Source organism: Thamnophis sirtalis, unplaced genomic scaffold (assembly GCF_051295495.1).
Source record: "Thamnophis sirtalis isolate CommonGarterSnake01/CBP01778 unplaced genomic scaffold, rThaSir2_p1.2 scaffold_3, whole genome shotgun sequence".
Taxonomy (NCBI): Eukaryota; Metazoa; Chordata; class Lepidosauria; order Squamata; family Natricidae; genus Thamnophis; species Thamnophis sirtalis.
In genome coordinates, this window is record NW_028261383.1 from 38,987,970 (window position 1) to 39,006,067 (window position 18,098).

At 43.3% G+C, this 18,098-nt stretch overlaps 1 protein-coding gene across 2 annotated transcripts in view; it reads right to left on the bottom strand.

Moving 5' to 3' along the window:
• The window catches only part of FAM107A (family with sequence similarity 107 member A), a 75,746-nt gene extending 64,438 nt beyond the window's left edge, over positions 1 to 11,308 (bottom strand). Inside the window, exon 1 of one of the 2 annotated variants that reach the window (XM_087708775.1) lies at positions 10,881 to 11,308. In XM_087708775.1, the coding sequence (XP_087564901.1) occupies positions 10,881 to 10,904 (24 nt within the window). In that variant the 5' untranslated portion in view covers positions 10,905 to 11,308. Of the gene's footprint in view, positions 1 to 9,062; positions 9,082 to 10,880 lie in introns of those variants that run through there. The other variant, XM_087708774.1, reaches the window with a different exon arrangement.
• Positions 11,309 to 18,098: the final 6,790 nt, after the last annotated feature.

The window sequence follows — 18,098 nt, forward strand, 5'->3', positions numbered from 1 at the left end:
ATATGTGTCATATAATTCTATTTCATTCATTTTTAATCACATTCCTGTATGTAATAAATGCAATGTGCAACCTTAAGGCAATTGTAGGGAGCCATGGAGATGACCTTGCAGAAGGCATCTAGAAGCCACAAGGACAAGAATAGGTGCTGAAGATGTATGCATTAACCCCCCCCCCCAGTAGAAGTGGAAATTATGAGGGGGGGAAAAAGCAAGTCTAAGATGGGTATAAGATAGAGGAAAAAGAAAAACAGGTGGAATAACAAGATTCTGCTACAATAGCCTATTTCAATGAAGATAGATCTACTCTTCTTTTGAATTCAGTTTCCTAATCTGGTCTCTGATCTCACATAGGGCTGAGAGCAGTCCACATTTCATTCTAATTGGGACATTTTCTCCCTCAGTTTAAGTAAAGTAATAGCCAGCCTAGGGCTCATCTAATATTTGCCACAGCAAGAACATGCCTCACTAACTGTTTCTGAAAGACACAACCTCATGACATTACCTCCGCCTTGACTTCTAAATACTGTTGACACCACCCAGAATTGGCTTCAGTTGTTCCAGTGTGGAAACAAGGCTTTCATTTTTCTCAGTAGGCAAAGATTTCCATAAAAATAATCTAGAATGACAAACCTGGAAATGACACATTCAAAGACACTGAGCACTGCTTTATGACAGAATTTCTATTTTATTTTTATTTGGACAGAGATAAAATAAATGGCGGGGTGATCAACCCATCAGTCCTCCAACTAATAGTTTTATGTTAATACTAAATCAATGGCCATCAGCTGTTGGAGGAGGGCTAAACCAGGAAACTGACTTCATAAATTTGACTACAACTGTATTTATTGATACAAGCTACAACAACAGAATCTTGAAAGACCAACAGAGTTTCCCTTTTCCTGTTTTATATCTGAAGGAGTTAGGGTAGCACCAGACTGAGTTTCTTCCCAATCATTTCTTCTTCTTGGGCTTACATGTTCTTCACATAGCTTCCCCCAGGTAACTTCTCTACAGCCCCTTTTTGAGATACGATGTGTCAGGCCTGCAGCCATTTTTCTTTCGGATCTTTGGTCTGCCACACTTTTTATTATTCTACTATGTATTTTCTATTGTGGGAAAATAGGAGAGGGGATTATAGGAGTGAGATGCGATGTAGCCATAACAAAATACTTTCTAGAAAGCCAAGGTCATCCTTCATCTCTGCACCTCTGTACCTGACCGGAACTGGATGGGTGGAACTGCCAGCATGGCAGTGGAAGATTGGACCATGTGATGGACTTGTGGGTGTGGGGGCAAGATCTTGAACTTTCAACTAGGTGGGGAAAACCAGGAAGCTTTCAGATCCGGGTTTTCCAAGATGTGCCAACATGGCTCTCTGAATAAATTGGAACTTTGAGCAATACTTTGCCTTGGACTCTGATTTACTTTTGGAGGCTATTTGGAACCGTGACACGATGCTTTTTTTAAAATTAAATTTTATTGATTTTCTATTAATTACTTTTCTTAGTGCTTAATAAACATCGTGTTGTCTGGGTATTTAATTTGCTTAACAATACAAATGCCATTCTTACTCTCCACTTCACTTTTCCCATAATGACTGGTAAAATACGTTCTTGAGATAGGATGCATACCAGGAAGTATGACTCTTGATCTCCTGATAGATCATGATATTTCAGATTTAAGTAGATTGACAGATCTTCAATGGGGCTTTCTTGTGAATGGGGTTGGAGAACACCAAGATTTTTACTTAAGCCTTCTTTTAGAAGGTATGGCTTTTACTACACTTAAAGTGCAGACAGCCTACCAGGCCCTCTAACAACAATGTAATAAATGGAGACGGAGAGATTAACGTTCCCATGACAGGCAAGCAAGCAAGCAATAAATACATAAATAAGTAATCTTGCCAAAAAATGGGCATGTTTTTTATACCTTTGGAATGGCAAAAAAATAAATAAAATGCATCCTATAAATAGGAATAAGATGACCTGGACCTTGACAAAAGAATCTTCTTTGTTCTAGGCAGCTGAACCAATAAGAACAAATAGGAATGGGAAAATGAAAAACATATTATTTCAGCTCTTCTTAGCAACTAAATCAAATCTAGATGTTTGTAGATTTGATATTGTAATCCCCTAAACCCGTGATGGTGATCCTATAGCATGTGCCAAAGGGGGCATGCGGAGCCATTTCTGAGGGCACGTGAGGCGTTGCCCTGTCAACTCCAGCGTGCACAGGCGCATGCTGGCCAGCTATCTTTTGGGCTTGATTTTTGGCCTTGATTTTCAGCCATTTTTCGCCCTTCCCCAGGCTCCTAGGAAGCCTCTGGAGCCTAGGGAGGGTGAAAAACGGACCGACCAGGGCTCACTGGAAGTCTGAAAACGGACTGTAGGGGTGGGGGAGATTGTTTTTGCCCTCCCCAGGCTCCAAGAAAACCATGAGCACATGCGCAGGGCAATGTGGTGGTGATGTCACATGTGCTGGATCAGGGGGCATTAAATTATGGGGGTGGGCATGTGAGCGCATGCAATAGTGTGCATGCATGTGTGATTTTGCCACCCGAGCCGAAAAAGGTTTGCCATCACTGCCTTAAACCTTTGGATTTCTTGTTAGTGCAGGATTCACATCTCCTTTGAGAGTTCCCATAGTTGAAACACGATCAATTAAAACAGTTAAATATTGAGAATTACATTCTGGATTGATAGGCACACCCATCTATAAAAAAAAGAGTCTCAAAAGATGTAGTATCAACTTTCCTTGATATATTTGTTCTTTTTGAAAGCATATAATTTGACTGGCCAGAAGTCTTCCCATTTCAACACAGATGGTGATCTTCAGATAAATTTATCTGGGAGAACGGGTTTGCTGAAACCCAAGGGAGTTGTTTCATCCAGAGTTGGAATATTAGGTGGAGATGTTGAAAACAATAAGGGCTATTGTTAGAAATAAAATTGGCAAGGGACTTTAGTGATATAGCTTTGAAAAATACCATTTTTACCATGTCAATATTGACCTTCATCTATCCTTCCAGAAGACCGAAACCATGTGACAAGCAATCGATTCATCAGTGAATCAGCAATGATCTATAGACCCTTTTAGGGAGACAGAGAGAGGGGAGGAGGAGGAGGAAAAAAGTAGAAGGCGGAGGAAGAGGAGGAGGAGGAAGGAGAAAGAGAAGGGGAAGGGGGGAAATAGAAGAAGAAGAAGAAGAAGAAGAAGAAGAAGAAGAAGAAGAAGAAGAAGAAGAAGAAGAAGAAGAAGAAGAAGAAGAAGAAGAAGAAGAAATATTCCAAGTGGCTTATGATGGAGTACAAGAGGAACATGAGATGAAGCACCTGGAAACACTCTGTAATTTAGAAGGAGGGCTGGTAGGTTTTTTTTAACCTTAGTATGTGATTTTGGGGCTGAAGGGAAAGGGACAATATGGAATTGCAACATTGCCTACTCTTCTTGCTAGCATGAAGTAGCTCTAGGATCAACATGCTCTTATTTTCCTCCCAAGTTAAGGATAGGGAGAAAGGTCATTGACCTAGCCATGTGGATGAGCCTGTGCTGTACATGTAGTTTCCCCATATCCTGGAGGGGGTGGATTGTAACTCTTACACCAGTAGAACTATCCAACCTTCATCAAACGATAGAGCTGGTGAAGCAAGAAGAATGATCCACATCCACCTTCCTGATGTCTAATGATGGTATAGGTTGCTTGGATAGAGCTTCTCAGTTTCTCCATCTCATTCCTTGCTTCACAGTACTGATTTGGGCACACATGGTCTCTTCTGCAGCCCCATATTACAATACAATACAATAGCAGAGTTGGAAGGGACCTTGGAGGTCTTCTAGTCCAACCCCCTGCCTAGGCAGGAAACCTTATACCCTTCCAGACAAATGGCTATCCAACATCTTCTTAAAGACTTCCAGTGTTGTGGCGCTCACAACTTCTGGAGGCAAGCTGTTCCACTGATTAATTGTTCTAACTGTCAGGAAATTCCTCCTCAATTCTAAGTTGCTTCTCTCTTTGATTAGTTTCCACCCATTGCTTCTTGTTCTGCCCTCAGGTGCTTTGGAGAATAGTTTAACCCCTTCTTCTTTGTGGCAACCCCTGAGATATTGGAACACTGCTATCATGTCTCCTCTAGTCCTTCTTTTCATTAAACTAGACATATCCAGTTCCTGCAACCGTTCTTCATATGTTTTAGTCTCCAGCCCCCTAATCATCTTTGTGGCTCTTCTCTGCACTCTTTCTAGAGATATAGGTTGCTTGGATAGAGAGCTTCTCAGTTTCTCCCATCTCATTCCTTTGTTCACAGTACTGATTTGGGCACACATGGTCTCTTCTGCAGCCCCATATTGAAAGGCTATTGTCCCTTGTAGGGCTTAGCATCTTGCTGCCCCTGGTTTTACTTGACAGCATCCAATATTTTCCTTGCCAGCATCCTGCATTCAGGGCTATCCAAAGCCTTCATGCTCCTCGAAGCCAGCCATGAATGCTTCTCTCCTCCTGCAATTAAAACCCTAGAGAAAAGGACAAAACTTAGCCCTCTCTCGGTTCCCCTTGGCTGGCAGTGGCTGCTGGAGCAGGCCTCTTCACAGCCTAATAAGTCTGGGCAGCTGCCCAGGTTGCCCAGCTGCTGCTGCTGGCCTTACCTGTTGCTAGGCCACGGAAATAATATTTGCATTGTGTTAAATGCTCAACCAGGGAGAGCTAAACTCTTCAACACTAGCTGAAAATTAATTATGAATGAAGTTGAACCTACCTTCCCATCTCGGTTATGGGGGAGACATTATTTTCAGTCTCGAAGAAGAGGAATAGATAAAAGCAAGGGGAATGGAGAAACCCGAAGGGGGTCTAGCTTTTCATTAGGACATCTTTCCCATTTCTCTGGCAGAAAACATGGGGCTGAATTGTCTAAGTGGCCAGCGTAATATGCTCACCTCTGGGAACATTGGACATTGCCATTAAGCTCCTCCGTTGAATGGAAAGAGGCCTTTCCTTCAGATGTGATAAAGCTTTCCTCTCTTCTGCTAGACTCATGTATTGTGTTCTGCTTGCTTGCATTAATTCTGTCTCGCTATCTTTTTCTCCCAACTCCCTTGATAAAAAGATACAGTAAATCGAGAAGAAGCAAAAAGAATGCGGAATAAGTATCTCAGAGGAAATTGCAATGGAAAAGGTACGACTGGAAAACTAGAAATGGTTTGCTTTATCCCCAGGAAATACTAGACCATCTTTTTCAGACTTATAAGCAAAAATCTCGTGAGATTCTGTCACTCTCCTCCCTGAGATCGCATGAGATTGCTAAAATCTGATCTCATGTAGGAGTGCTAATTTTTTTGTGAGATTTGGGTCATTGGAGTTAGATTATTTCTGAAGTTCTACAGATGGAATTTGCGGCAGTTTGGTACTTGAGGGGCAGATACTTTTGATTTCTTACCAAAGGGAGAGAAGGACATATATCCCTATTGGAAATGACCTTCCCAGAATTAGGTCAAAAATCAAAAGCAGATGGGATATTAATATGATTCTATGAGGCTGTAAAGGTTGGTGCTCTCCAGAAGGCATGAGAACTCGTAGAATCTCTAGCCCTGTGATGGCAAACCTATGGCATGTGGAGCCATGTCACCTGGCATGCGCAGCATCGCCTGTTCCTCTGCTGGGTTTCTGGTGCACATGCGCACGCAATGATCAACTGGCATGCGGGCAGCAAGGCTGGAAACCGGAAGAGTTGGTCTTCTGTTTTCCAACATGAGCATGTGCACTGGCCAGTAACTGAAAGACTTGTTGGCTGGTGCGCTTGTGAGCTCTAGAAACTGGAAGTTCATTTTCCAGCACACGGATGCTTCCTGGGGAGTTCCCCTTCCTGGTTGCGGCTCAGATGAGCGTGCACGTGTATGCAAAGCATGTGTGCATGCATATGCATATACGTGCAAACGAGAAGTGCTTCCTTTTCGGCACTCAGTGCTGCCGGCCCATGTGTGTGCCCCCTTTTTGGCACTCGGTGCCTTAAAGGTTCGCCAACAGCTCTAGCCATTATTGCTAATAGTTTTAGATTCTGGAAGATGTAAATACTTCTGGAGAGCATCATGATAGGCAAAACTGAATTTAGGTCATGTGCTTTATATATGCCGAAACCAGTGGTGGGTTTCAAAAGTTTTTACAACCTCTTCTGTAGGTGTGGCCTGCTTTGTGGGAGTGGCTTACTGGCCATGTGACTGGGTGGGAGTGGCTTGGCAATCATGTGACTGGGTGGGTGTGGCCAACTTTTAAAATATGGTGAAACACACTTAACAACACTCTTGCTTAGCAATCAAAATGTTGGCTCAGAAACTCTGGCATTTGAAGCACGCAAGTCTTAAAGCTGTCAAGTTACAAGACCCTTGCACTCCTAACCCTTTACAAAAAAAAACCAGGGGGTATTCAAACTTGACAGCTTTAAGACTTGTGGACTTCAACTCCCAGAATTCCTCCTCCAGTCATGTTGGCTCAGGAATTCTGGTACTGAAGTGTGCAAGTCTTAAAGCTGTTAAGTTACAAGACCCTTGCACGCCTAACCCTTTAGAAAAAAACCCCAGGGGTGTTCAAACTTGACAGCTTTAAGACTTTAAGATTTAGATAGGACTCTTAGAGGTGGGTGGGGTGATTGGTGAGCCAGCCAATCAGTGAGTGGTGGGTGGGGCAAGTGTGGTGCAGATGGGCGGGGGGGGGGAGGGAGCTGGAACTGGCTCTAAACAGCATAGTAGATTTGTGGAACCTCTTCTATAGAAGAAGTTAGAACTGCAGGAACCCACCCCTGAACAGAAGAATTACCATAGACACAGAGATAGTTTTTTCCCTTGTGCCAACACTCTGCTGAACACCTAACTCCTGTACCATTGTCTTATGCCTATGGATATTTACCCATTAGTAGTGTTGTATTACTACTATTCTTTTAATCTTTTATTGGTATATTCTGATTATATTACTTTGCTGTTTGTATGTAGATTGAGAGTTTATACAACCGAGACACTTGGCCAATAAAGAATTCTATTCTATTCTATTCTATTCTATTCTATTCTATTCTATTCTATTCCATTCCATTCCATTCCATTCCATTCCATTCCATTCCATTCCATTCTTAGTTTGCCTTTGAAGAATTACCCCAATTTTAAAAGGCCTACAAATAATCCATCCAAAGATAGCAGACAGTTGAGTCTCTGATATTTTTGTACATTGCAAGTTACTCTAATTTATTGCATTTGCACTGATTATCAATTTGCTTCCAGTCCCAATTCACAGTAATGTTTTTGACCTTCAAACAATGTAGGAACATCTAATTCCAGGTCAATATTTTGGCATTTGATTTCTTTCGTAATAAAGTACAGCAAGCTCAGGATAAAACTCTACTCTAACACAAATAAAAGCATATCTAGACAATTGAGCTAGAACTTGTTTGAGCACTTAGAGTAAGACAAATGTGTTCAAGATGAATTTAACTCTGAGCCTGACTTTTATTTTAAGAGATCTATTTTTATTCCTTCACACTACTTTAAACAAATGTATATGATAAATATACTTTTAGTAGAGGGATCATTCTTAGAGCCTCATTATAAATTACAATGCCAACTGCAAAAAAATGGATTCAATTTTCTATATGTTCATATAAATATCCAGTTAGAACACTTTATTCCTGGGCATTTATCTGAGTCTCTCAAATATCTTAGTTACCCCAAAGGTAGGGTATGGTTTCCTTCCATTTCAAGGTTGAAAACACATCCTGTGCAATCTAAAACAGTTTCTGTGGCTTTATATAGTTAACAAAGAAACGTCACGAACAAAGACAAAAAGGTCAGTACCCCACAAAGAATATTCTAGCTCTCAGTAGTTTTGTGACATGGTCCTGCCCACATCACCACAATCAATGCTATACTTTTCTCCCCCTCAAAGTGAAGTGTGGCTCTTGCTAAAAGGTTGCCCACCCCTTCCTTTTGGGGTGCATCACACAAGGCTGAAGCAGTTCTGGGCTTTTGGGGTGCTTAAAGCCTTCTAGTCCTCATCAGGCAAGAATTGTAAACAAGAAGGAAGACACCAGACAATGGATTAGATTAGATTAGATTAGGAGGCAAGCTGGCCAAACTAATAGGCTTTGGCTTAAAATAACTCTCTCCCTCAGATAGGAGAGAGGGAGGCTGGATGAAGGGAAAGGGCAAAGAGGAGAAATTTAAAGGAGAAATCAGAACTGGAATCATTTGCAGGAAGCTTGTTAGCAGATGGCTATTCCAATGTTAGAGTAGTTCAGCTGGGAAACTCTCTCTCTCTCTCTCTCTCTCTCTCTCTCTCTCTCTCTCTCTCTCTCTCTCTCTCTGTGTGTGTGTGTCTGTGAGAGAGAGAGGGAGGGAAGGAGGGAGGGAGAGAGAGAGGAAGGCTCTTGCTGGAAAACAGCAGAGATTTCCATGAATCACATAAGCAAGATGTAAGATTTTGTGAAATAAAATTCACCTCACTTACCTGTCACTGTCTCCCAGGTGCCCTAGTAGGGCCCTTGGCAGGATTGGGTGGGTGGGTGGGGGAAGCAAGGAGGCATTTAAACATCCATATAGGAGAGAAGAGGCCATACCTTCATTCCAAAACTTTTCCTTTGTATTTTGCTGGCCAGAGATTCAAACTCTTGTACTTTTAGTTTTAAAAGCCTGGTAGAAAACTATCTACTTGAGAATCTGGAGGATTGTTGCAGGTCAGAATGCATCAGTCTATACAATAGGGACAAACTGACAGTTTGAAGGCCGTTTCCAAATGCCAGTTCTCAGGATAATGAGGAATAATTTGATTTTCTGGGATTGCAAGGTATGTTTCATTAAATGTCGCAACACTTTCCTATCTTTTGGGGGATGAAACTACTGTCCCATACGGCATTATAAAATATGAAAAGTGTCTTTGCCATTGCTTCATTTCAGAGCACTTTGGTGCTCAGGTCAAGCCTTCAACTCAACTCAACCCTACATTTCCTAGGACAAGGCAGATGGCTATTCCAATGTTAGAGTAGTTCAGCTGGGAATCTCTCTCTCTTCCTCCCTCTCCCCCTCTCTCTCACCTCAATTTCAACCTTCTGATGTTTGAAGAGCCAAGGATGACAGGATATCAAGAAGAAAGCTAAAATGAAAAGAGGGAAGAGGGAAGGATTCATAGAGGTGTGGGAACGTTCAGGGTTTATTGAACAAAATGACCCCTTTGTGATAATCTGAATACTGAATAAGGCGAACGCGATGGTCTGAGTGGTTTCCTCTTTCAAAGGAAACCATTTAGAGCAGAGGTGTCAAACTCAGTTTCATTGAGGGCTGCATCAGGGTTGTGTTTGATCTTGGGGTGGGCGTGGCCAGGGTGGGCATGGCCAGCTTAACATCATTTGTCTCAGGGTGCCTGTGGGGCCCAAGTGCTCTGCCAGTGAAAATGGGCTTTGGAGCTCTGTTTTAGGCTGTGACAGCCTCCTGCAATCCTCTTCCAGTGAAAACAGAGCTCGGGAGGGCTGTGCGTGGCCCTGCAAGCTCCATTTTTGGCTGTGATGACCTCCTGCAACCCTCTGCCAGCAAAAATGGAGCTTGAAAGGGCCGCCTACGGCCCTCCCGAGCTCTATTTTTGCTGGCAGAGGAACCACAGGCTGGTCCTTCACTGTTTCCAGGGTGGCCCCCGCAGGCCAGATCTAAGCACTTCCCAGACCGTATCTGGCCTGCAAGCCTTGAGTTTGACACGCCTGAATTAGAGCTTCCCCTGCAACTCCTTCCAATTTTGAGAAGTGGGGAGGTGGCCCAATCAATGTGACATTCCAAGCTTCAGATTGGATAGAACCAGATTGGGTTGGAGAAAAGCCGCTGGTAACTCCTCCCTTCCAAGGACTCTTTTCATTAGCAGCCACTTGACCAGATTCCAATGGAAGGAGAAGTGGGACTAAGTGCCACTTGACTTTTCCTCTCCTAGAACAGCCCACTGAAGTACTCTTAGGAGGTGCACTTGAGTTCACCTTCTTCTTTCTACTCCCCCCTTCCCCCTTGTTGTACAGTGTAATTGTGAATTGCCAGTGTAAATGTATTAAAAATAATTTTCAGAATCATACCAGGATATGTTAGAGAAGCTTAAGTTTAGTGTAGAATATTCCCTTCCCTAGATTCTCCCATTTTCTACCACATTTAGCCACAGAGAATAAGATAAAAATCTTAACAGGGTTCCAGATCATTAAAGCGCATATGGCTATGTTCGTCGGGTGTCTTATTGGGAGCAAAGTAATTTTCTTAGCAGGCATTCATTAAGAATATCTTTAAGGAGCTTTTCAAAATGGATCCCCAATGATGTCCAATATTTCAGTCATTCTTATTGTGTCCCCTTCATTGCTTTATGAAAGTTGGGTCTCTCGCGCATATGTGCCAGTCGTTCCCGACTCTAGGGAGCAGTGCTCATCTCCATTTCAAAGCCGAAGAGCCAGCACTGTCTGAAGACATCTCTGTAATCATGTTGCTGGCATGACTAAATGCCGAAGGCACACAGAACGCTGTTACCTTCCCATGAAAGGTGGCTCCTATTTTTTCACTTGCATTTCTACGTGCTTTTGAACTGTTTGGTTGGCAGAAGCTGGGACAAGTAATGGGAGCTCACTTCATTACGCGGCGCTAGGGATTCGAGCTGCCGAACTGCCGACCTTCTGATCGACAAGCTCAGCGTCTTAGCCACTGAGCCACCTTTGAAACTTTCCTTCCAGCCCACCAGATCTGCTCCCCCCACTTGGATTAAATAGAAAGATTCACTCTATCACGAGTTGACCCATTTCAATGGATGAATCCAACCCAATCCCCCAACCCCCCCTTGCTGGCTACACCATGTCTTCTTACCCAACTCTAAATGCAAAATAGAAAATCTTTACCTTTTTCCCTTGAGCTGCACCCATGATTTTCGAAGTTAACTTCTTCCCCCTGCAACAGTTTGAATTTCCCTCCAGGGTTTTGTTGCATGTGGACGAGCGAGAAAGCCAGAACACACCAGCCCTATATATGGAGTCGTCTTATTCTGCCAGGTTCAAAAAGTCCAGGGCACTTTTCCCAGAGAGATGCCTCCGGTCTTCGGTCTTGCAGAGAGTGATGTTATGCAGCTCCTTGCACTCCCATTTACTCATCGCGTAAGAAGGGTCAGAAAATAGCAGCCAGAGGTTCAAGGGGACGAGCGAAGCGGTTTCCCCTTGATTGCTGATCCTGGCATGTAAAGAATTCATTTTTTGAATATACCTAACAACTGGCTCGCATGCTGCCCGGGGCTACATACAAAGGCAGCTTTCATGCTGGGGATGGCCATCTCCTTAACAGAGCTCTCTCTCTTGTGTGTGTGTGTGTGTGTGTGCGTGTATGTGAAAGCCTCTTGAAGATTAGATTAATCAGACTTGACACAACAAGATGTCACTGGGAGCAGAGCTGATCAGAGGAGGAACCCAACCTGTGCCACACAGCTGGGCCGCAGCAGCGGGAGCCCTTTTACTTGATCAAGGATTTGTGCCATCCTTCCCTCCTCCTCCTCCTCCTCTCCCCTCCCTCTGCCCCCAATTTGCTCCTCACTTCAGTGCAGCCTTGGGAAAAACAACAGCAAGGAAATCAAAGTCCCAGGAGCTGCTTTAAGAAGGAAGAGGAAGAGGGAATCTGGATGGGCTCTAGGCTGTCTACACATCCTGTATGCCTGACTTTCAGACTCCCAGCTGGCCTCATAGTCTGACCCAGACTTTTTCAAAGAAGGGCCCAAAGCATGGCATTGCTCACTAGAAATGTAGCAAAACACCACAGTGGACCAAAGGGCCCCAAGGAGCATCAGGGCAAGGGGCTGCTGCTACATGTAGTTTGAGACAAACTCATTCCTCTTGTTGCTTCCAGTCTCTAAGATTTCATCTACCTGTCTGGGTTGCGTGATAATGGCTTTTGTGGCGTGATGGATAGAAACATAAGGAGAGTATTTGTAGCTCAGGGTTGAAATAAGGAGTCCTTGGTTGATTGTTTTCTTGCAGATATTTCATTGCCCAAACTAGGTAACATCAGTGGAACAACCAGTTCGCTTCGCGTGCCTATATTGCATTTGAAATCCGCTCTAAATCTTACCTTTTCCTACAGCCCCAGTGAGTAAAACAGTAAAAGCAGTAAATCTGCTGTGCCGATCAGCTGGGCTTGCTCAAACAAAGGAAATATAGGACAGAGTAAGGCAGGGGCGGGTAGGCGGGGCCAACTGGTCACCGTAAATACCGGTTTGCCTGAACCAGAGATGGGTTCCTACCAGTTTGCACCTATTCGGTAGAACCGGTTCGTCAAATCTACCAAACCGGTTAGAAGAAGTTCCACCAGTGGACCTGGAAAGCAGGCCACAACTACAGAAGAGGTTCCAAAATGTTTTGAAACCTACCACTGACTATCATGCTCATATTTATAAAACTCAGTGCCTCTGTGAAAGGTAAGGATGATGACTGCGTTTGTGGTGCAATCAGAACATTACATGTGTTGAAGTTGTTTTAACGCAAACCAAAGATGCCTTTTAAAAAACAAGTTTACATCATATTCTTATGCATGCCAGTGCTGTGTGTGAGGCAGTTTAAGGTGGTTCTGACAAGTGTCGTTGGCATCTTCATATCCGGTCACATGGGTAGCAAGCCACTCCCATCCGGTCACATGGATGGCAAGCCACTCCCACAAAGGAGGCCACACCCACAGAGTAGGTTTGAACAATTTTTGAAACCCACCACTGGCCTAAACTGGTCTGAACCAGCTGAATCTCACATCATCAGTGCCAGGATGAAAAGCTTATTGAGTAAGCCAGATTTTAACCACAACCATTATTGTTACAGCCGTAGCTCAAATTAAGAAGGGAAAAAAGAGGGCTCTTTCAATCTCCAAATCACTTTATCAATTCATTATTGTCCCCCCCCCCCCCCCCGGCATTAATTCTATCTATCTCACAAATTGTAAATGGATAGATTCGACAGAAGAAGATGTTTGTAGGCAGTGCTTGGTACCATGGCAGCAATCTTCTCCTAAGCCTCCACTTTCCCAAAACTGTCATTTACCACCAATGACCAATTTGTCACCGCAGAACAAGATCACATTTGTTATTTTATTCAAACAGCTTTATAAATCTCCTACACTATGCAGAATCCAGGACACTTGATATACACTATATTGCCAAACGTATTCGCTCACCCATCCAAATAATCAGAATCAGGTGTTCCAATCACTTCCATGGCCACAGGTGTATAAAATCAAATACCTAGGCATGCAGACTGTTTTGACCAACATTTGTGAATGAATGGGACGTTTTCAGGAGCTCAGTGAATTCCAGCGTGGAACTGTGATAGGATGCCACCTGTGCAACAAATCCAGTTGTGACATTTCCTCACTCCTAAATATTCCACAGTCAACTGTCAGCTGTATTATATGAACGTGGAAGTGTTTGGGAATGACAGCAATTCAGCCATGTAGGCCACGTAAATTTGTCCAACATCAGTGTGTGACCTCACAAATGTGCTTCTGGAAGAATGGTCAAAAATTCCCATAAACACACTCCTGAACCTTGTGGACAGCCTTCCCAGAAGAGTTGAGGGCTGTTATAGCTGCAAAGGGTGGACCGACATCATATTGAACCCTCTGGATTAGGAATGGGATGTCACAGTAAGTTCATATGCGAGTAAAGGCAGGTGAGCGAACACTTTTGGCAATATAGTGTACTTTCAAAATGTTGGATTTCTGGGAGGACCTAACGCAGGAACAAGAATGTGGAAAGACTAGATTTGCCAAAGCATGTAATGACAGTTTCATAGCAGTCTTGAGAACATGAAATAATATCCGAGATGAGAAAATAGCTCAATGTCAACTTCATAATCCTTTTATAAGACAACCTCCTGGCTAGAAGATGACTTTACCTGGAGATATCTGAAATACTGTTCTAAGAAAAGGCCTCAACTTCATTGGCTCTGTAGCCAACAACACAAAACCCAGGTTGCACACTGTACCTTTTGATGCATTTTAATGCATTGACTGTTGGCCATTGCAACCCTCTCCTTCTGATGGTAATGCAGGAACAGAGCTTTTGAGAAAAAAAAAATCCCACTCAAAAGTGGAAGAGGCAAGTCCAGTGTACGTTTTGCTGCAGTTGCCTTCCAAATCTTTCCATTCTCCTGTAGAAAGCCAGCCAGAAACCCTCAACTGGAGCAGAACCCCAGAGTTATCATGACGTAGATTGGGACTGTCAAGAGACAGGTCTACCACAGAGCAGGGGTGGGTTTCAATTTTTTTTACTATTGGTTCTGTGGGTGTTATTTTGTGGGCGTGCCTTAGCAAATTTATGCTTCAGATTGGAGATGGGAAATAAAATATGCCGTGAAGCTTTTTTAAAAAGGCCAAAGAAAGCAGCAACCTGAGTCGCGCCGAGCTGAATGTAGGAGAGCTGGAGGGTTAGAAGAGTGTGTGGTTTTGTTCGCTGCCTGTGAACTCCGGGGGGGGGGGGGCAGCAGCTGAGCGAGCAAATAGGCTGGCCCCACCCCCACGGCTTCCCAGCCTCATAGCTGATTTTCTTTTGTTGCCCTGAATAGGAGAACGGAGTTGGAAAGCAGGTTAGTGGGCTGGGGAGGGAATGGGGATTTTGCAGTATCCTTCCCCTGCCACGCCCACAAAGCCACACTCACAAAGCCATGCCCACAGAACTGGTAGTAAATTTTTTAAATCCCACCACTGCTTCTCAGGTGACCCTGAGGACACAGATACTCAGGTGACCCTGAGGATATAGATAAATCTCCAAGTGCTTCAACAACTCTCGAAAAGGATGCAAATAACCAGCTGACTGCAAGATATATAAATCCTTCCGTTTCCCCTGCTAGAAAGTAGTACGTGACAATTTTTATCCTTGCTGAGAATTGCCAGGTTGCCTCTTCAGGATTGGTATAACAAAAACCATTATATAGGATATAGACTATATGAAAGGGATGCAGTGGCTCAGTGGCTCAGATGCTGAGCTTGTGTATCAGAAAGGTTGGCAGTTCTGAGGTTCAAATCCCTAGCACCTGGTAACAGAGTGAGCTCCCGTTACTTGTCCCAGCTACTGCCAACATAGCAGTTCGAAAGCATGTAAAAATGCAAGTAGAAAAATAGGGACCACATTTGATAGGAAGGTAACAGCGTTCCATGCTCCTTTGTTGTTTAGTCATGCCGGCCACATGACCACGGAGATGTCTTCGGACAGCGCTGGTTCTTTGGCTTTGAAACGGAGATGAGCACCACCCCCTAGAGTTGGGAACAACTAGCACATATGTGTGAGGAGAACCTTTACCTTTTACACTATATGAAAATAGGGAAATTTCCCTGTCATCTAAAAAAATGATTCCTTGAAGTTGTATCATGTGTCAGAATGGTACACCTTAAGCCATGTCCCCATGAAGTTGTGTAAAGGCTCATACATGACTTAATATAATATCTTCCTTTTTGCAAAATTTAAGGAATATACCATTCTGATAGATTCTTGCTTTCTGAAGCTTTGATTCTTTCCCTCTCCTTAAAAGTTTCTAATACCACAGTCCATACTATTGAAAATAAAGCAGAATTGCGTGTTTATGGAGGAGAAAATGGCGAGGGTGATGTGTTATGTCCTGAAATGAATATTGGAAGTTTTTCTGAAAAATATATGCTAGGAGGAAAGGCAGTGTCAGGACTGCAGCCATCTTTTCTTTTGGATCTTTGGCCTTCCACACTTTTCATTATCCTACTATGCATTTTCTATTGTGGGAAAATGTGACAGGATTTATATGGAGTTAGATGCTATGTAGCCATAACAAAATTTTCTCTAAAAAGCCAAGGTCATCCTTTGTCTTTGCACCCGGCACCTGACTGGAACTGAATGGGTGGAGCTGCCAGCATGGCAGTGGAAGATTGAACCATGTGATGGACTTGTGGGTGTGGGGGCAAAGCCTTGAACTTTCAACTGGGTGGGGAAACCTGGGAAGCTTTCAGATTCGGGTTTTCCCAGATGTCCCAACATGGCTCTCTTAATAAATTGTAACTTTGAGGAATGCTTTGCCTTTGACTCTGATTTAATTTTGGATGCTATTTGGAATCCTGATGGGCAATGGACTTGATCCAAGAGAAATGTCCCGATAGACGAATTGGGGGAGTGTGTTGATGATCTGGAAGATGGATATTATAGTAGAGGAAGAGCCTCAGGGGAGAGGGATAATGATGAGTCATGTCAAAAATGGGGCAAATCAACCTGGTGATATCTGTTTGCCACATATGGGACTGAAATGCAATGTCTGAATATGCTATAAATAGAAATGTAAATTATATGCACTGATTTTAATATAAAAAGCCTGGACTGCATCTTCGAATTATTGGGGCATGAAAGAGCTTTATTTGGGCTATCACTTTTGTGTCCATTCAGGTTTTGTCATTTGCAATAGAAGTCCCTGGATTTAAAGAAATCAGCCTAGGACTATAAAGTTCCAACATTTTCTTTCTTTCTATTTCTTCCTAAGGAAAGATTTCCACCTGCTGGTTATAAGATGAAATTGCAACTTGTTGCTTTATCCTTGGAAAAAATAGAAATGTAGAGAGTGTTGTGACACTAGACAATGGCTCACTCAATCAGGTGCAGAAATGGGATGGCAAAGAGACCATAATGAAAAGAAAAATAGTGGATGGTAAATTGGTTGTGGAGTGTGTTATGAACAAAACTGTCTCCACTCGAGTGTATGAGAAAGCATGAAAAAATCAATCTTGTACAAATTAGAATGCTCTCAAAGCAAAATATGAAGTTCGATTCACGGAACAGAGCCTGTTCTTCAGAAGCTGAATTTGACAGGCCAACTTCCAATTACTTTTGTACCTAATTCAAAACATTTTGGTTATTCAATAAAGTGTTTACCTTGAAATGAAAAAAAAAAAAAGAAATGTAGAAATGTTTGCCTCTGAAGCAGTCGGTTGGTGTGAGGCAAGCCAGCACCTTTGTCTGAAGATTCTGTTGCAAAGAAAGTTTATTATATTTTATTCCCCAAAATACAGAACAAAACTATAGGATGGAATCACAAGTGAGCTATTTCAAGCTTCAGTCTGTGGATATCTGGAAAACCATGATAATACAGTCGTGTGAAACTCAATTTCATTGAGGGCTGCATTAAAGTTGTGTTTGATCTCATGGGGCTAAGGTGGACCTGACCAGCTCGACGTCACTTGTGTCGGGGGCGCCTGTGGTGGCCTGAGCGCTCTGCCAGCGAAAACGGGCTCCCCAGTATGCGTTTTTGGCTGTGACAGCTACCTTCAACCCACTGCCAGCGGAAATGGAGCTCGTGAGGATCACCTGCAGTCCTCATGAGCTCTGTTTTTGGCTGCGACAGCGTCCTGCAACCCTCTGCCAGGGAAAATGGAACTCGGTAGGGTCGCTGTCTGCGACCCTCCTGAGCTCTGTTTTCCCTGGCAGAGGCACCGTGGGCTGGTCTTTTGCTGTTTCCAGGGTGGCCCAGCAGGCCAGATCTAAACACTCTGCCCCCCGGCCTTGAGTTTGACACCCCTGTGATAGTGGTTCCACTTATTTAACTTATTTAACTTCTTCAAGTTTATCTTTATAGTTTTCCACTCAGGGTTTTGTGTTGCTTTGGCCCTGCCTTCCTTGAAGTTGGCCCTTTCCTCAGATCCTTGGGACGAGAAATGGCTTTCTTTGGGAGGCTCCTACAAAGATGAGAGGATCAAACTATTTTCCAGAACACCAAAAGGTGAGATTAACCAGGGAGAGAAGCAATCTAGAATTAAGGAGAAATTTCCTAATGGTGATAGCAATCAACCAACGGAATAGCTTGCATTCAAAAGTTGTGGGTGCGCCATCTCTGGAGGCTTTCACAAAGAGATTGGACAGCCACTTGCCTGGAATGGCTGAGAGTCTCCTGCTTGAGCAGGGGGTTGTACTAGAAGACATCTAAGGTCCCTTTCATCTCTGTTATTCTATGTTCTATAGTTGTCTTATATTAATTTTATGAGATTTTATTCGTTTTGTTCAGTCATGCCATCTAACAGATTTTTTTAGTTGCTTAGTAAACCAATCAGAGTTGATTGACTTTGGTAGCTCTGTAAATCTGATA